The 16,337-nt window shown below is 37.9% G+C and overlaps 3 protein-coding genes across 7 annotated transcripts in view; all 3 read right to left on the reverse strand.

The window, feature by feature from the left end:
• The window catches only part of LOC107695012 (eukaryotic translation initiation factor 2-alpha kinase 3-like), a 43,207-nt gene extending 40,882 nt beyond the window's left edge, over positions 1-2,325 (reverse strand). The window contains exon 1 of the mRNA XM_016494773.1: positions 1,746-2,325. Coding sequence (XP_016350259.1) covers positions 1,746-2,041 — 296 coding nt within the window. The 5' untranslated portion in view covers positions 2,042-2,325. The remainder of the gene's footprint in view (positions 1-1,745) is intronic.
• Positions 2,326-4,028: 1,703 nt separating this feature from the next.
• Positions 4,029-8,247, reverse strand: LOC107695020 (ribose-5-phosphate isomerase-like). Its single transcript, XM_016494786.1, has 9 exons — positions 8,058-8,247; positions 6,578-6,638; positions 6,438-6,493; positions 6,299-6,358; positions 5,910-5,974; positions 5,717-5,785; positions 5,316-5,457; positions 4,688-4,787; positions 4,029-4,169 (listed from the first exon to the last, which is right to left on the reverse strand). The coding sequence occupies exons 1-9, from the start codon at positions 8,226-8,228 to the stop codon at positions 4,072-4,074; spliced, it is 822 nt and encodes a 273-aa protein (XP_016350272.1). The 5' UTR covers positions 8,229-8,247; the 3' UTR covers positions 4,029-4,071.
• A 6,614-nt stretch (positions 8,248-14,861) lies between these two features.
• The window catches only part of LOC107695019 (sodium bicarbonate transporter-like protein 11), a 55,572-nt gene continuing 54,096 nt past the window's right edge, over positions 14,862-16,337 (reverse strand). For all 5 annotated transcript variants that reach the window (XM_016494783.1, XM_016494781.1, XM_016494782.1 and 2 more), the window contains one exon: positions 14,862-15,753. In XM_016494783.1, the coding sequence (XP_016350269.1) occupies positions 15,687-15,753 (67 nt within the window). In that variant the 3' untranslated portion in view covers positions 14,862-15,686. The remainder of the gene's footprint in view (positions 15,754-16,337) is intronic.

Here is a 16,337-nt window from a genome sequence, read left to right on the forward strand (position 1 = left end):
TATATAATATTTATTTTAAAAATGAGAACAGTATAGCCTAATAGAACATTAGCACAAACATATTTACAAGATATCAATAAAATGTTTCTTAATTAGGTGCCAAAAGTTGTCTGCTTCAACACATCCTGAAAGTGATAACCATAAATCTGATTCAAATCTATAAGTAGCAGTTTTCAGATGTAACAGAACTGTTCATCTTCTGCCTTTAAAGGGTTTAAAAGAATCCTCAGCACTGGCAAACCGTATCCACCCTAAAATTCCTCGCTGTAACTCAAGCGAGGGTTTTCTGCTCCTTCTCGTGTTATTTCCATCTTTGGCACGCAGTCTGCTCTAGGCACCTCAATGTGTTGTTGCTTTCCTGTTTTACATTTTTTTCTAAAGCCTAGGTCTGTAATTATCAGGACCGGACTCTGGTCATGCCAACTTGTGCTTGTTTGGAAAAATCCTCCATGAATGGGTTCGCCACACATCGATGTGACACAGAATGGTGATGGAAAGGCAAGGTGTGACAGATGTTTTACTGCAGTGGGTAGATCAGGTGTTCTCAATGGTATTATCAGGTCCTGTGACATATTTGTAGAACCAACATCTCCACCCAAAACAATAGCTAAAGGAAAAACTTGACAATTATTACAGGGAGGGGAAAAAATATTCACCTTAAAGCACTAAAGTTCTTAGTCAAAATGCTGGGTTAAAAAACAACAACAACAACAACAAACTAAAGCACCAAAACGGTTTCAATTAGTTTTAAGGCAGACCCCCGACCTCTCCATCCTCCTATTTGACACTACTGGTTCTCTCTAAGGTGGGGCAGAGGGCTCGGATGCGGTAACACACTGATATCACAATCAGCAGAGCAGACCGAATAATTCCTGCTACAAACAAAAACAAAACATCCGGAAAGTTGGAGCGCGCGTCTGTAGTTGCGCGCTGAGCAGCGGTTTAAAGTGCGTCAGCGCAGCCTCCAGAGACCGCAGTCTACTGATGGACACCGGCTTCCTTTGTAATAACTGTAGCATAAATAGAGAACTAGTCCCTGAAACAACATGTCCCAAACAAACCTATAAAACCGGCATTCTTAATGTTAAAAGTTCAAAAGACGTCTCTCTTTTTAATGTTACCATCTTTAAATGTGTTTACAAACAATACCGAAGTCAGACTCACTCAGGCTGACATGCATTGCACGCCCACACTCAAAACACTGCAGCAGTTCTCAAGACAGAAGCAGCCTCCTCAGACTACGACAGCAGTCAAACAAGTTTGAGACTCCAGAAAAACAGTTCTGTTTATATAACATATGGTAGTCCAAGTATATAAGGTGCTCTTTAAATTCATAAACGCACTGATGGGCGAGAAAAGCGTTCCGCACTTGCTCCGAGACTGCTGTCAGTCATCTGGATCTCCATAGTAACAGAAACATTCTTATCAGATTTTTGCTAACGGCCAAAAAGTGGCCAGGTTATAAATGACAGCGTCAAGTCGATCTAAAATGATTCGCAAGCAACTGTCATATGGATTGAATTTGCTAGTGTAAATGTTTGCACATATTTATACCATATTCTTGGCCCAGCAGGCAGAGGTCGACTGCTGCAAACATCCGCCCATCACGAACTCCAGCTCAGCTGCCCTACACAAACTTCACTGAAGTTGAATAACACAAGTGAAAGCAACGCGACAACCTAAAGAGCGTGTCACGCTCAGACAAGCGGAAAACTTCTGCTAGGACTCGGTGGAAACTGCCTTACCTCCGCTGCTTGTGGAAGTTTGCGTCGCTGTCTCCAGACGGCTCTTCGCTCTCCGCGGTCGAGCCGTACTCGTCGTCCTCTACGGTCACTTCTCCGATGCCAGGGGCTCCTCCGACGCTGTCCAGTGGCCGCTCCATAACGGCAGCATGTTTCTCCGTCTCGGTGTTTGGCGTCGGAGCCACTTTGAGTTCTCTCTCTGAGAGAAACTGACTTTTCAAAGTAACCGTTAACGTTCCCAAAACAAGCAGCAGCAGCAGGGATGTGCACACGTTTCCAAACTGAAACCCCCTTTCCATTGGGACAAGCGGCGCATGAGTAGTTAGGCAATCACATACCAAAATACAGTGTGAATTAAAAAAACTAGACTATAAAAGGCGTTTTACAATTAAATTCGTAAGCTATTAGATCTCTTTCTGTTGTCCTCCCTTAACGTAAACATGCACTCAACAGCACCATGTTATTCCCTTTATACATGACGTTGGCCGTGCCGTGGTAACGTCAAGCCCCGCCCTGTTTCCAAACGCCCATTGGCTGCGCATGGAAGCGAATCCCTGTATTGTGTGCTGATTGGTGCTAGCGCTTGTCAATCTTCACTGCTCGTCTACTAAGCAGATTTTGATTGCGTCCTACCGCTGTCTTTTACAGTGCGGTATGTTGACGTGGTCGGCTCTCCAGCCGCTTCATTCCATTGGGCGCTTTTCTTGTCACTCAGAAATATAAGCGGAAGGAAAGGCAGCCCAGAGCGGGTATGGCCGTCTTCTGAAGTATTTCATTGGCGAGACCGTAGAGTTTTAGCCAATAAAATAATAGTGTTAGCTCCAACATGTTTCATTGGTATGTTTACGGAAGCCGCGAAAGTATTCTAGTCAACCCATTGGTCTAACACGCTGTCAATCGTAATCATCGTTACTGTGATTTCTAACGGAGGGGCGTTGCTAATTCGTTCTGAGCGAAGCTTGATTGGGTAAAAAGTACAAGGATGGAAATACCGACGTGGCCGTTTGTTTGCGGATAAAAAGTGAGGTCATGTTTGACACAGTTTTATTTCCGGGACTTTTGGTATGAAGAGTGATGTGAGCATTGGTTGCGCAAATTGTAGAAAGTTCAGTATTCTCCTTTAATTTTATTCAATTTTACATTAAGTCACGCCAATTATAGCCTAACAACCATAACACTTCTAAAATAATACATTTACAAATAGTTTAGGCAACTTGAGTATTCCTGTTCACTTTTTGTAGTCGTGAAGGCTGGCCATTGCGTAATATATATGGCGCCCTCTTGTGGTTTGTTAAATAAGCATCTTTTATCCCATGTTTGACGTAACTGAGCCATACTAGTCAGATAAAATGTCAGATGCAAAATAACTAACACAATAGTTTATAGTTGATTGGTCCAGTTTTGATATTTATTTTCAATCTGGAGCACAATATTTGAAAACCTCAGTATCACAGTAAAATTGGTAAAGTAAAACACAAGCTGGTTTTTGAAGTAGTACCATACCTAAAAATCACAGTGACTTCTGTGAAGAGTTTTCATTAACAGAACTGAAAGATCAATAAAAGTACAGAAGATAAGGCTTTCAGCTGTGCCACCAACTCACTGCTGCTTTCATCCCTCGACAACACTGTGTTCGTGGCCACAGGCACATCAAAAAATTATACAAAAACAAAATCAATATCAAAAGCCGAGTGGCATTTCACAACTTCAAATAGTGTATTTTGTCCAGAGGCAGAATGCTCTGAAATGATTGATCACTGAACTAAACCAACCGCTGTGTGCTGGCAAAGGCCACTAGTTTCGCTTGAGGTTTCACATTGGAGCGTCTGAGGAAATCGGTTTCTGATTCAAAATGATATGAACCTACAGAAACTATACTAACGATGGGGTGTGATCGAGATTTTCTTAAAAGCTGCATGCATTGGTAAGGCTAGCAACTTTGCTTTGTGAAAATATACCTTTATGGAGGCACAGATGCAAGCCACAATATTCATACATTTTTACAGACAGCCATGTAACACAACATTCATGGCTACGTAAAGAAGCACAGAAGGCAAGCAGACACTGTAGATGTACAGTATGGACAGTCAACATAGACTCCAGCCCAACATAAGCAGAATTGTCCAGACAGAGGGTATGAGAGGAAAAACAGGAATATCTGAAAGGTCCGAGAATCTAATGTTGCATTGTTGTGTAAAAATCCATATTCCATGTGCACAGCATCATGAGAGGTACTGATCAGACGTCTGATGGTTTCTGTAACAGAAAATGTAGGGAAAGACTTGAGGTGTGCGTGCTGGTCTACTGCAAGAGCAGAGGAAGGATCTTCTTAGTTGATAGGATGGTCTCTAGTCTTGACACTCCCATCCTCCATACCGAAGTACACCCGCTCAGCCATCCCCACAAACAAACCAGTCTCAACCACACCTTTAAAAAAAAAAAGAAAAAAAAAGAGACAATTCATTTGTGCTTAGGAATACATACACTACAATTCAACAGTTTGCAGTTGGAAATAAATATTTTATTCAGCAAAGGCATGTTGTATCGTTCAAAAGTCCCAGTAAAGACAGTATTTACAATATTTATAATTTTACCAAAGATTTATATTTAAAATATATGCTGTTCTTTGGAACTTGCTACTCATCAAAAAATCCTAAAAAAAAAAATGAATCTGCATTGTTTAGGTCTTGGAACATCTAAGAAGTGGAGTAATGCTGCTGAAAATTCAGCTTTGCCATCACAGGAATGGATTACATTTTAAAATATATATTTAAATAGAAAACAGTCATTTTAAATTATAATATTTCACAGTAATACTGTTTTTACATGTTTGATCAAATAAACGCAGCCTTGGTAAGCAGAACAGACTTCTTAAAAAAAATAATAATAATAAAAAATGTAATTATTTAACAATAGAGAAAAGAAAGGTGTTCATCAGTACTGACCTGGGATCATCTTGATGGCTGTGCTGACCTCTTTCCAGTTCTGTGCGTGCTCAAACTTCCAATCCAGGATGAAGTTACTGTTATCAGTAACCACTGGACCCTAAAGTTAAATATCGTAAAGAAAAAAATCAGATGACTGGACCATCAATTTCATAGAAGCCCACTACTTTCCAAGCTTAAAGGGGACATATGATGTTACTAAAAAGAACATTATTTTGTGTATTTGGTGTAATGAAATGTGTTTATGTGGTTTAAGGTTGAAAAGACACATTCTTTTCAGGAAAACTTGAAATCGCATCATATGACCCCTTTAATGAGATGATTACGAGGAAGTGCAAGGAAGGGAGAAGTCGAGATAGGGAGAATGTCAAAAAATATTATTATTATATTATATTATTATAATACCCCAAATAACACCAAAAAGTGCAGAAAAGACAAATGTAATGAGTTATTTTCTATAATAAATCAAGCACTTTTAGTTGATACGGTTATTCAAATAAAACCAAATAAAAAGGAGTTCATATTTTAGGGCAGGACATTGTAATTTTTTACGAATAATATAATTAAGTAAAAAAAAAACGTAAATAATACAACTGTAATTCAAGATCCATTAGTAAGACTCTCTTACAGCTTTACTGACTGCCATCCTCAGCACAGCCTCTCCTCCAAAGCGCCGGGCAATGGCTCTGGACACAGGCACATACGCCATGGGAATGACCTCCACCGGCACACCTTTCTTCCACTGCTGCCCCAGGTCCTTCGAGTCCTTCCTACCCACACAAGCAATAAAAATGACATCATACAAACACTTCTGAACTTCTAGTGGAAGACTCTCTCATATAATTATAGCGATCACACACTGGGCAGTGATCAGCAGTATGATCAACAGTAATTATGGGTTGCTAAATATATACCAAATATTGTAGTTCAAACAATAGCGCCCAGTGCTAGCAATGCAGTGGGTTGCTTTCCCGGGAATGAAATGAAGTCACTTTGGATAATAAGATCTGCTAGACACCACATGCATACCTATAGTCTGCGATGACAATGAAGTGTTTGGCACAGCCAGCCACAATCTTCTCCTGGGTTAAGCATCCTCTATTTTGAGGGAGGAAAAGAAAAGGACGTGACACTAGACCTGATGACACCTCGGGGTTTCACACAAATGAAAATGAAGAGAAACAGAAAAAATACTTGAATTAAACAGATTTTCCAATCATACCCTCCTCCTTTTATCAGTGTCAAAGCAGCATCAACCTCATCGGCTCCATCAATCGCTACATCCAGCTAAAAGACAAAAAAAAAAAAAAAAAACTCAAAAATTCACATTTTTATTTGTGTTAAAAAGTGTACTCAGGTGATAAATTAAACCAGTCATAGTAAAGTTCTCTGGCAAAAAGCGGTTACTTGATATTTCAGCCCAACTACATTTTATCAAAAGTCAAATCATCCATTTAGTTGGCCTGTCCAACATAGCATTGTTTTACTAAATCTGTCCATTCTATAGTGTTATTTGAGCTGTTAAGTTGTCTAAATCATCTTTTTTACTCTTCTATTGTCTTCCTTCCCATTCCAGCTGCCCATCCTCATGCAGTCTCAGCCCAAACTCACCTCAGGATGTCTGTCTAAATCAGACAGAGTGAGACCATGCTGTAGAATCAGCTGACGGGCCTGGATCAACACATTTCAAATCAGTTAAAAACACAGGTGTTATCTAGTGTCATAGCTCCAAATGAAGTTTTGTACTGACCTGGAAAGACGTAGGAACACACACAATATTCAGCTTCTCTTGTCTGACCCTCTCAGCTAGAAAGAAAACATCATCCTTTAGCAATTATCGTGGTTGAGAGTTTGAAGCATGAGTGGATAATATTAGATGAAATGTCTTACTCAGCCTGTCCACAGCATAGACAATAGTTGAGCCACTGCCCACTCCAACTACCTGATTATTCTGAAAGAAAAATGAAAAGTCAAATTTTATATAATTATAAGTACAACCAAATATAAGCATAACCAAACAAAACAGTCACACATTAGGGAAACACAACACTGATAGTAAGGTCTGAATTCATTATTTCTTTCTACAAAGGGTCAGTAAAGGAGGTCTTTAACCTTCAAGTTTATTTATCATGTGTACAATGTCAGTGACAATTTGCACATTGAAATGCTTAGGTTGAGGCTCCTGCATTCTACCTTAGTGCAATACAATATAAGTGCATAATACAAACCCCCCCCCAAAAAAATGTTTAAAGTCTTAAAGTATCTGCAGTCTGTTTTTTAAAGTGCAAATGATCTTTGTAAAGAAAAAAAGGTCCTCGTGAGGTATATGTGTTGTATACATATTTGTAAGGAGTGTAGTGAGCATTACAGAGTGCTTAGAGTTCTGATGGCCTGTAGGTAAAAGCTGTTCCTCAATCTGCTGGTTCTGGATTGTATACTCCTGTACCGCCTGCCTGAAGGCAGTTTGATAAACAGGTTGAGTGCTGAAATATTTCTGGAGCTGAAATAGTACAGCATGGCGCTAGAAACAAAAAGCTCATGGGTTCGATTTCTAGAGAATGCCCATAAAATGTAACCAAACCAAGTTTATTGGAGCAGTTTTATTTTAAGTTCATTTTCAATGAGGTATATAATTTACACACATAAAAATAGCCTTTTTGTATTTAAACATGTTACTAAACATATCTTGAACACGTCACAGCAAAAACATAAATAAATAAAGTGTGCCTTTAATGACCACTGCTTTGGAAATCCAACACCGCAGCCAAGCCTCTGGTAAGTCTGTTTTTTAAAGTATGCATGCAAACGTCTGAAGTTTGCAGAACTCAAAGTTCAAACTGCTAGTCCACTTTGTACCACGGATTGATTCATCTTAACAATCATTCGACTGACACAGACAGCACCCGTTAGACCACGTAGCTATTTCCAAACATGCTAATCGCTTAACGTTTAACTTGAGCAGAATTAGCATCCTTATATCACCTAGCTTACTGTATGTGTAAAGCAACCCGCGGCGTAAATAAACACAGGTGGCTCGACTGATGCCACCTGAGCTACACTCACTTACTAGCTGACTTCACTACAATCTAACATGTAACGTTAGCATCCCAGCTAGTATGAAGTGTCACAGCGGATACTCACTATATACTGTAACTGTCAAAGCACTTAGCCATAGCAAATATAAAACACCAGTAACGTTACTGTCGCTCTGTTGTCGCGTAATTTAATAACGCAAGACACATCGATATGCATCGTTTTTACTACGCATGTTCACTCACGCCTCCCAAAGTGTTTAATGCGCCCGTTTATCCAGTTAAACTAACGTAAGTAGTGCTAATGTGTCACAACGAAGGTAAATACACAATCTCACCTGTATGTGGTTATCCACAGCTGCATAAGCTGCCAGTTTTTTGGCCTCCTCAGCCATGAGAGTGCCGTGGTGCCGCCTACTGCTGCTGCTCCGCACGTGTTTCCCCGGCAGAGAGAGGAGGAGAGATCTGCGGCTGCTCACTGCAAACTCAAGCCACCTCCGCGGCCTCATCACTCCAAGTATAACTGCAGACCGGAGATCTCCAAAATGGGGCGTGAACTCCAAAAGTGGGCAGAACCTCCAAATGGGGCGGGGTCTCCTCGCGCAAAGACTTTCACCATTGGCTCTGGCTTCAGCCAATTGTTATTGACTTACATTTCAAAATAAGACTTTATAAGTTAAACATTGTTTCTAGCAGTGTTGGCAATTTGGGGATTTTGCCAACAGAGCATTAATTGGAGTAGTTTTCATTGATCCTATGCTAATTCTTAGTGCTCTATGTTGCATTCTATCTAATTTCTCTAAATTTGTTTTTTTTTTGCATTTTGTTTCAATATGTTCTATATGCTTCCTCCAAGAATATTTTTCATTCATCCACAGTCCCAAATATTTAAATTCCTTAACCTTTTGTATATTTTCATTATATAATGACAATCTCGTTTTATCATTTGTTTTCTTTTTTGTAAATATCATATAACACATCTCTGTTTGTGAAATGTTTAGACCCCAATTAAAAGACCAATTTTCAACATTTTTAATTGCTTCCTGAATCTTGTTATTAATATACTTAACATTTTTACTTCTTTTCCAAATTACACCATCATCAGCATATAAGGCTAAATGAATCTCTGAACCTACATCATTAAACATATCATTAATCATAATATTAAATAAAATAGGACTGACCACACTTCCTTGAGGAACTCCATTATTAATATTGAAAACATTAGAATTTTCTGATCCTACTTTTATCCTACTACTAAAAACTCTGAACCCAATTAAAGTCTTCCACTTACTCCTAGATTACTCATTTTTCATTTTTCATTCGTATGCTTTTTCGATATCAAAATAAACTGCCATCATTATTTCCTTCATACTTACTGTTTTTTCTTTTTCATTGCTTATTTTAACCATAGCATCTGCAGTAGACCTACCTTTTCTAAAACCACAGTGATGACTGTTAATTAACCCTTTTTTCTCTAAAAAAAATATGTTAACCTTTGGATAATCATTTTTTCCATCCACTTGCAAAAATGTGATGTTAGGGCAATAGGCCTATAGTTTTCAGGATTTCCAGGATCCTTCCCAGCTTTTTGAAATGGTAAGATTATTGCTCTTTTCCACTGTTTAGGGACTTCACCTGCATGCCAAATCATGTTAAATAACTCCAAGGAAAGCTTTAGTGCCTCTTCTGGTAGATGATGGAACATTGTATAGCTCAGCTGATCTTGTCCTGAATTTTTAGTTCCTAAAATAGCTCTTTTTAATTCCATCATATTAAATTCCAAATCCATAGGTGCATTCTCATTTTTCTTTTTATTTAATAACAGTCTACTATCTCTTAAATTTTTAAACTTTATTTTTCTTATGATAATCAGTGAGATGACTACCATTATGTATGCTTGAGAAAACCTTACCTAAATAAATTGGCTTTTTCCTTCTCTGTTACAGCAATTTCATCTCCGTTTGACAGCACTGGCATTGTTTTATGAACTCTTTTCCCACACATTTTCTTAATCATATTCCATACATCACCTAGATCAGTTTCTCTATACCAATATTTGAGCCAAATTCTCTTCACACATTTCTTTTTGCAGATTTGATCGTTCTTCTCACAATAGCTGCTTTTCTTTTGTATTCTACCAATTTATCCATATTCATGTTTTTCCTGAAATTTTCCTGAGCATGATTCCTTTCTTTAATTGCTATAGAACATTCATCATTCCACCATGGACCTATTTTCCTGTTTTGATTTATAACCTTCTTAGGAATGTATTTTTCTGCAGCATTTATGATCATTGAGCTGACTTTATTTACACAAATATCTACATTACCATTCATTTGTATATATTGAGCTCTCTTACACTGTTCTTTAAAATCTTCCCAATTTGTTTGGCAAAACACCATCTGTAAATATAATTATTTGGTTGTCTATATACATCAACATTTACTTTACAAAAAATTGGAAAATGAGCACTGCCCAGATTTTCTTTACTTACTTTCCATTCACTTATACTGGCAAGATGAGAAGAAACCAGTGTGAGATCAATGTTAGACATTTTATTTCTTACCAAATCAATTCTTTTACCCTTTCCATCATTGAGACACACCAATCTTCGTGAGTCCATTAATTCTTCTATCACGGTTCCATTGCTATCCGTATACTCACTACTCCAAATTTCTCTATTCTCAACTCTTTGCACAATGTCATTAAAATCTGTAGCCACAATTTCTTTACATGGATTATAAAAGTTAATTATAAAAGTTGAGTTCTGTTGATTATATATTTCTATGACTGTACATTCAAACTTATCTAGAGAAAGTATTCTTTTAAAAGCTATTCCTTCCTTAATAAAAGTAGCACATCCCCCTCCTTTTTTAATATCTCTGTCTTGTCTTACTGAGTTATACCCTGCTAACGAAGTTTAGCTGTGATCTTAACCAAGTCTCTTGTATACAAATAACATCAGATTTTCTTCTAAATCACCAAAAAACTTTTAAAATTCCTGTCCATTTGCAATTAAACTTCTTGAGTTCCAATGTAAAATAGTCAGCTCCACTTTTATCCACTACTAGATTCATAGTTTAGTGGATTCATCAGCTTGGTTTCTGAACTAGAAATTCCTAGGTTCTTTGCTTGCTTCAATTACTGTGTCGATTCTTTCCTCGCTATCATTCTGCTCAATTCCAATATACACTACTTTACATATGAATGCCACAAATTTTGTTCTGTCCACTAACAGAGTCTCTGTTTAATTTTGCATTGATGAAAGGATTCTCTCATAAAATTTTGAGCTCCTGTCTTTTCTTTTTCTGCAAGTTTATTACCATAACTTTGTCTAGGCTTGGTTACGTCTGAAACTTTCTTTAGAGCTTCTGCATAAGAGACATTATTCAGAATTTTGAGTTTCTGAGCTTCTTTAGCCTGTATTTGCTTCATGCATCCTTTATAAGCTGCACTATGTTGTTCACCACAGTTACAACATTTCACAGGGACATCTTTCCCACATTTCCCATATTCGTGCTCACCTCCACATCTAGCACATCTTTCTTTACCCTTACATTGGCTGGCTATGTGACCCAGACGTTGGCATTTGAAACATCTTAGAACTGGAGGAATATATTCTCTCACTTGATAACAGAAAAAAACTAGCAAAACTTTGTTTGGCATCTTATCCTCAAATTCAATCATGACTGACAACGTTTCTATTTTATTTCCGTTTTTTTTATTGATTATCCTTTTGACATCTTTAACTAGCCAGCAAGCAAGGGGTGATCATTCCCTGGCTTGAACGGGTGCTAAAGTCCTAGTGTAATGACGCGGACCTTAGAGTGTGAAAAGGAGCATCCTGCAGATGAGGCATTAAACTGGCCTCCCGACATTCTGTTGTCATGAATTCCCCACCTTAATCATGAATTTGACCTCCTTGTTTAAGCTGGTAGCGTTTCCTGATGGCCGCAATGAGCTTGTCAGGATGTGCTACCCCTCTATTAGAGCAGCTTTATTAAGGCGAAGGCTACGTATGCAGCTGTGGCATGCAGTAGGCAGAGTCTGGTTTCTCATTAAAGCTAAGCAGGCCAGAGCCTGGTCAGAACACTGGTGGGAGACCATTTGTGAAAATGTTTTTTGGTGCTGCAGCTAGTTTTAGTCCAGCAAGCAGGGGGTGATTATTCCCTGGCTTGAATGGGTGCAAAAGTCCTAGTGTAATGACGTGGACTTTAGACTGTGAAAAGCATCATCCTGCAGATGAGGTATTAAACTGGCCTCCTGACATTCTGTTGTCATGAATTCCCCACCTCAGTTACGAATTTGACTTTGTTTTCTTTTTGAAGCTGGTAGCACATTCTGATGGCTGGTAGGCCGTTGTGGAAAAACTAGCTTGGTGCTGGAGCTAGTTTTAGTCCGGCAAGCAGGGGGTGCTCATTCCCTGACTTGTATGGGTGCAAAAGTCTTAGTATAACGAATCGTACTTCAGAATGTAAAACAAAGCAAACTTCTGATAAAAGCATTAGACCGGCACCTGTAAAAAGGAGCGTCGTTCAGGTGAGGCATTAGTCAGATTTACATATTCATGTTCCCAGCAGTTTTCTAATACTCTTTATTTCTGAATGCCCTTTTACAGTAGCCCAATACACCAGTTTCAGCTTCAACCTGCGAAGCTCCAGTGGCATCTCATTCATTTCAACCTGTAAAGCTGATAGGTCTACAGGAGAAGTTTTAAATGCTCCACAGCATAATCTCAATGTCTGATTTTGTATTTTATTCACCTTATCTAACAGAGATGCTGAAGCGGTTCCATAAATCATACTCCCATAATCTATAAGTGCACAGTAGGCTATATTCTTTTTAGAGACTGTCCATCAGCTCCACGACCAACACAACGGAATGCGTGCCACACTAGCATACGTGCACTAGCAGAGTCAGCTCAACTGAACGGACAGTAAGCGAGATATTAAAGGACGCTCAAAATAACAGCTGTCAGTTCAGGTGTTTTCGTAACAGGGTCGTGCTGTTGGACCCAATGTCAGAGCAAAGTACAGTAGGGATTCCTTTTCTGCTTGACTTGAGTCGGATCTTTTCAAATCGGTTGCACAAACCGTTTAAGTCGGATCTTTTCGTCCTATCAGACGAAAGTTATTTTTAAGGTAACCTTAAAAACTGGATAGCATAAATATAATAAATTACAGATAATGTTTCGACTAGTGATGGTAAAATCAAACTTTCTGAAGCAATGAGGATACAAATGTATTTAAACTAGGTTTATTACTCATCCATAGCTTTTCAACATTTGTGGTCCAAAAAGTGAAGCGGACTGCTTGGATTTTGAAGGAATAAAAAGTATTCTATTATTATTATTTTATTTTTAACACACATACGAAATTTGGTTTTAATGAATAACATTTTATTAACAACATCCAACCGAGAGATAGGACCTAACATTTATTTATTTCAGAATGACTTGTGGGGGGGGAGGCTGGGAGGACTCATCTAGTTCCTCTGGGGCTCATTTAGTTGTCCTTATTTCCGCTGACATTCAGGGCTGTCGAGGTCATCTCTAGGTGCTGATCCACCATCTGGTCTGGATACGTACTGGATCCGGGTGACTGCAGTGACCATCTGATCTGGATACAGACTGGATCTGGTGGCTACGGTGACCTCGGAATAAGAGAGAAACAGACTAATATTAGCGTAGATGCCAATACCAATTTTCTCTAAGAAGGAATATAATTGTGAGGATACTACCTTTTCTAGTATCTTGGACAGAAAAGAGAGATTCTAGATCGGTCTGTAATTAGCTACTGCTGGTGTGCATTATGACTTGCGTGTATTATGACTTGGTTGGAACTACTACTACTATTTTTTCTATCTATCTATCTATCTATCTTAGAATCTTAGAATAAGTTTTTTTAAATTAACTTTTTAAATGAACCGATTCGTGGAAATGAGTCATTCCCACCCATAGAATCTCTAATGCTGTTATTAACTTTACTTAACATGACCAGCAGAAGGCAGGAAGAAATAAAGAAAGAAAGAAATTGTAGTGATTAGCAATGAATATCAACTGTAGCCAACATAAATAGAAAACAGAGGAGAGCTGAAACAGATGGGTATCAATATATCTCTTTATTTGGCAATCAGCTTGAAATGATCTAGATTTCAGTGTATAGCATACCCCTATTAAACCCACACAATCCTTCCAATAAACATGTCTCTTATTTACCATAGTTTTTACATATTGCAGTTTACAAATTTAGCTTATCTGTTTGACAAAATCAATTCAACAATGGATCTTTTTATGCGCTATATAAAAATCTACACAGTATACATTCATGATTTGAAAAAAACAAAAAAACAATATTTAAACAGCACAGAACAGAACTCGTCAACATATCCCACCCAGGTGTGAGCGATCACAAATTAAAGCTGAATACTTCAATATTACAGTAAATACTGAGAGATGTCCAATGACAAACAGGATTACTGAAGGGAGGTTGTTTTTACACCAGAGGTCTGGACTCAAGGGAAGATAGAGAGAGAAACAGCCAAACAGGAATGCTGATTACGCGAGTGGTGCGAGATGTTCAAGAGAAAACCAACTTTTTCAACAGTACATCTAATCTCTCTCTCTCTCCGAAGCTTAAAGCTCTCCATGACAAGAATCAGTCGAGTCTGCTTCTCAGCTTTCTCTAATCTCATATTGCCTATGATTAAGTGCACAGGTGCTTGCTTTTTTGCCCACAGTTAGTCAAACCATGTCTTTCTCAATTTGTGCACCTTCATTTATAATGCCACTCTCTCTAGGAACGTAACATGGTTTGATGGGTTAAAATCATCAGAGATATCCGCGTCTTCCGATTTCCTACCCATACCACTCAAATTAGAAAACATTATTATAAGATAATCGATGTGAATCGGGCTAAAGTAAGGCGATAGTTTTGAGCACTGGCTGGTTATGTACTTGCTCAAATGTTGATTTCGGATCATTTTTAACCAAAAAAAGTTACGGACTGCAGCTTTAATAATAACACAACAAATTACATAATAGTAATACAAATCAAAAGTTTCAATGTCTTAAAAAAGGCATGCCTTCTCTGTTTTAAATATATTGTGAGATGGACAAAGTGTGCGTTTAAGTGCCTTTCTTTTGGGTATTGTTTATAATCATGCTTCTGTGTGTGTGTGTGTGTGTGTGTGTGTGACTGGGGAAGGTACACAGATGTGGTGTCTTGTGATGTGCAAAGCTTAATTCAGCAGTGAGTAATGTCTGCAGAAATGCTGCTTGATTTTGTCCATTTCCCTGAAACCCCAGCGCTTAGGATACATTCTCTACACATCAGTGGGTATCCAAACTAGAAGTCCATTACCTTGAAGGAAAACTCTCTTTAGAAAACTCTAAAATATTGATAGCCTCTAATAATCCGCTGTATTGCTATGAGACGTGAGTGTATTCTTTTGGTCCATGCTCACTTCATTATTACTTATTTGCACTGATATGTACCAAAATGCACTGGAAAATCTGCCATTGACAGCTTTTTTACTTGTTGTACGAGAGGTTTTTGCACTGGGTGTGTGTGTGTGCGCACGCACGCATCAACAAATAAGAGGTATTGCTACAGATTCAGTTCAGTCTCTTGTTCAAAAAACAGCTGTATTTGTGTCGAGAACACTGGTCGGAGATGGAGTAAACACTTGTGTAATTTAGTCGTGGCACAGTTGTTGAGAATACGTGTGATGGTTTCCTACGTCTCATAAATCAAGTGTTTGTGATGCATGGATACATCAGAATAGACTAGAGAGGGGGAGGAGAGGGGGCTTTGGTGTACTATTCAGATCATGAGAGAAGCAGTGACTGACCAAGGTCAATAGTCAAACAGTCAGACAGCGGTCTGTCTTAATACTCTGTTTTGAACAGGCATCAGAAATACAATTCCCAGAATCCTTTGCTCAGAGGCTCAGTGTGCATGCTTTTACATGCGCTGTGCATCCATAATGTCCAGGTACTTAGCCTCAATGATCCTGGGCAATAGACAGTTCCTGAGACGGAGACACAATTACAACTATGTTAATTACATACAAACAGATAATTAAGAAAATATATATTTACCTTTTTAAAAATATTTGTATTGATAAATGGATTTTTATTCAGTTATTATAATAATTAATTAAATTAATATATTTTTCATTAAGAAATAAAATTATTTATAGAATTACTGAATAGACAACCTTATTGATTCATAAAAAATTATTAATACATTTTTAAAACATTTGTTTCTCATTTTATTATTAAAAATATTTTAACAAAAGTGCTTCAAAACTTTACTAATAAATAAATTTTTTTTTTGCTTCCAAATCATGTGCTGCAACAAACAAAATCATGTGGAGCAACAAACGTGCAGAGAAAAAAAAAGTGACATTAAACAGGACATGGCTGTGTGTCTAGGTCAGCAAGTCTCTTAAAATATCAGATGATTTGACCTTTTTACGCCAAGACAAGGTTAGTTTAAGTTGTAAAGCATTATGTTCTGTGACTGACCAAAAATATAGTAATAATTCACAATATTTGTATTTAAAAATACTTTGACCTTGAAAATAAAGTACTGGTTCTATTTGTTTTATTA

This window comes from Sinocyclocheilus anshuiensis, unplaced genomic scaffold (assembly GCF_001515605.1).
Source record: "Sinocyclocheilus anshuiensis isolate Anshui unplaced genomic scaffold, SAMN03320099.WGS_v1.1 scaffold14, whole genome shotgun sequence".
Lineage (NCBI taxonomy): Eukaryota > Metazoa > Chordata > Actinopteri > Cypriniformes > Cyprinidae > Sinocyclocheilus > Sinocyclocheilus anshuiensis.

Coding starts and splice junctions, on each gene's coding strand:
- LOC107695020 (XM_016494786.1), bottom strand. CDS start 8,228: ATGAGGCCGCGGAGGTGGCTTGAGTTTGCAGTGAGCAGCCGCAGATCT. Junction 5,786..5,909: donor ACACTGATAAAAGGAGGAGG/GTATGATTGGAA, acceptor CCCTCAAAATAG/AGGATGCTTAACCCAGGAGA. Junction 4,170..4,687: donor AGCCATCAAGATGATCCCAG/GTCAGTACTGAT, acceptor TTTTTTTTAAAG/GTGTGGTTGAGACTGGTTTG.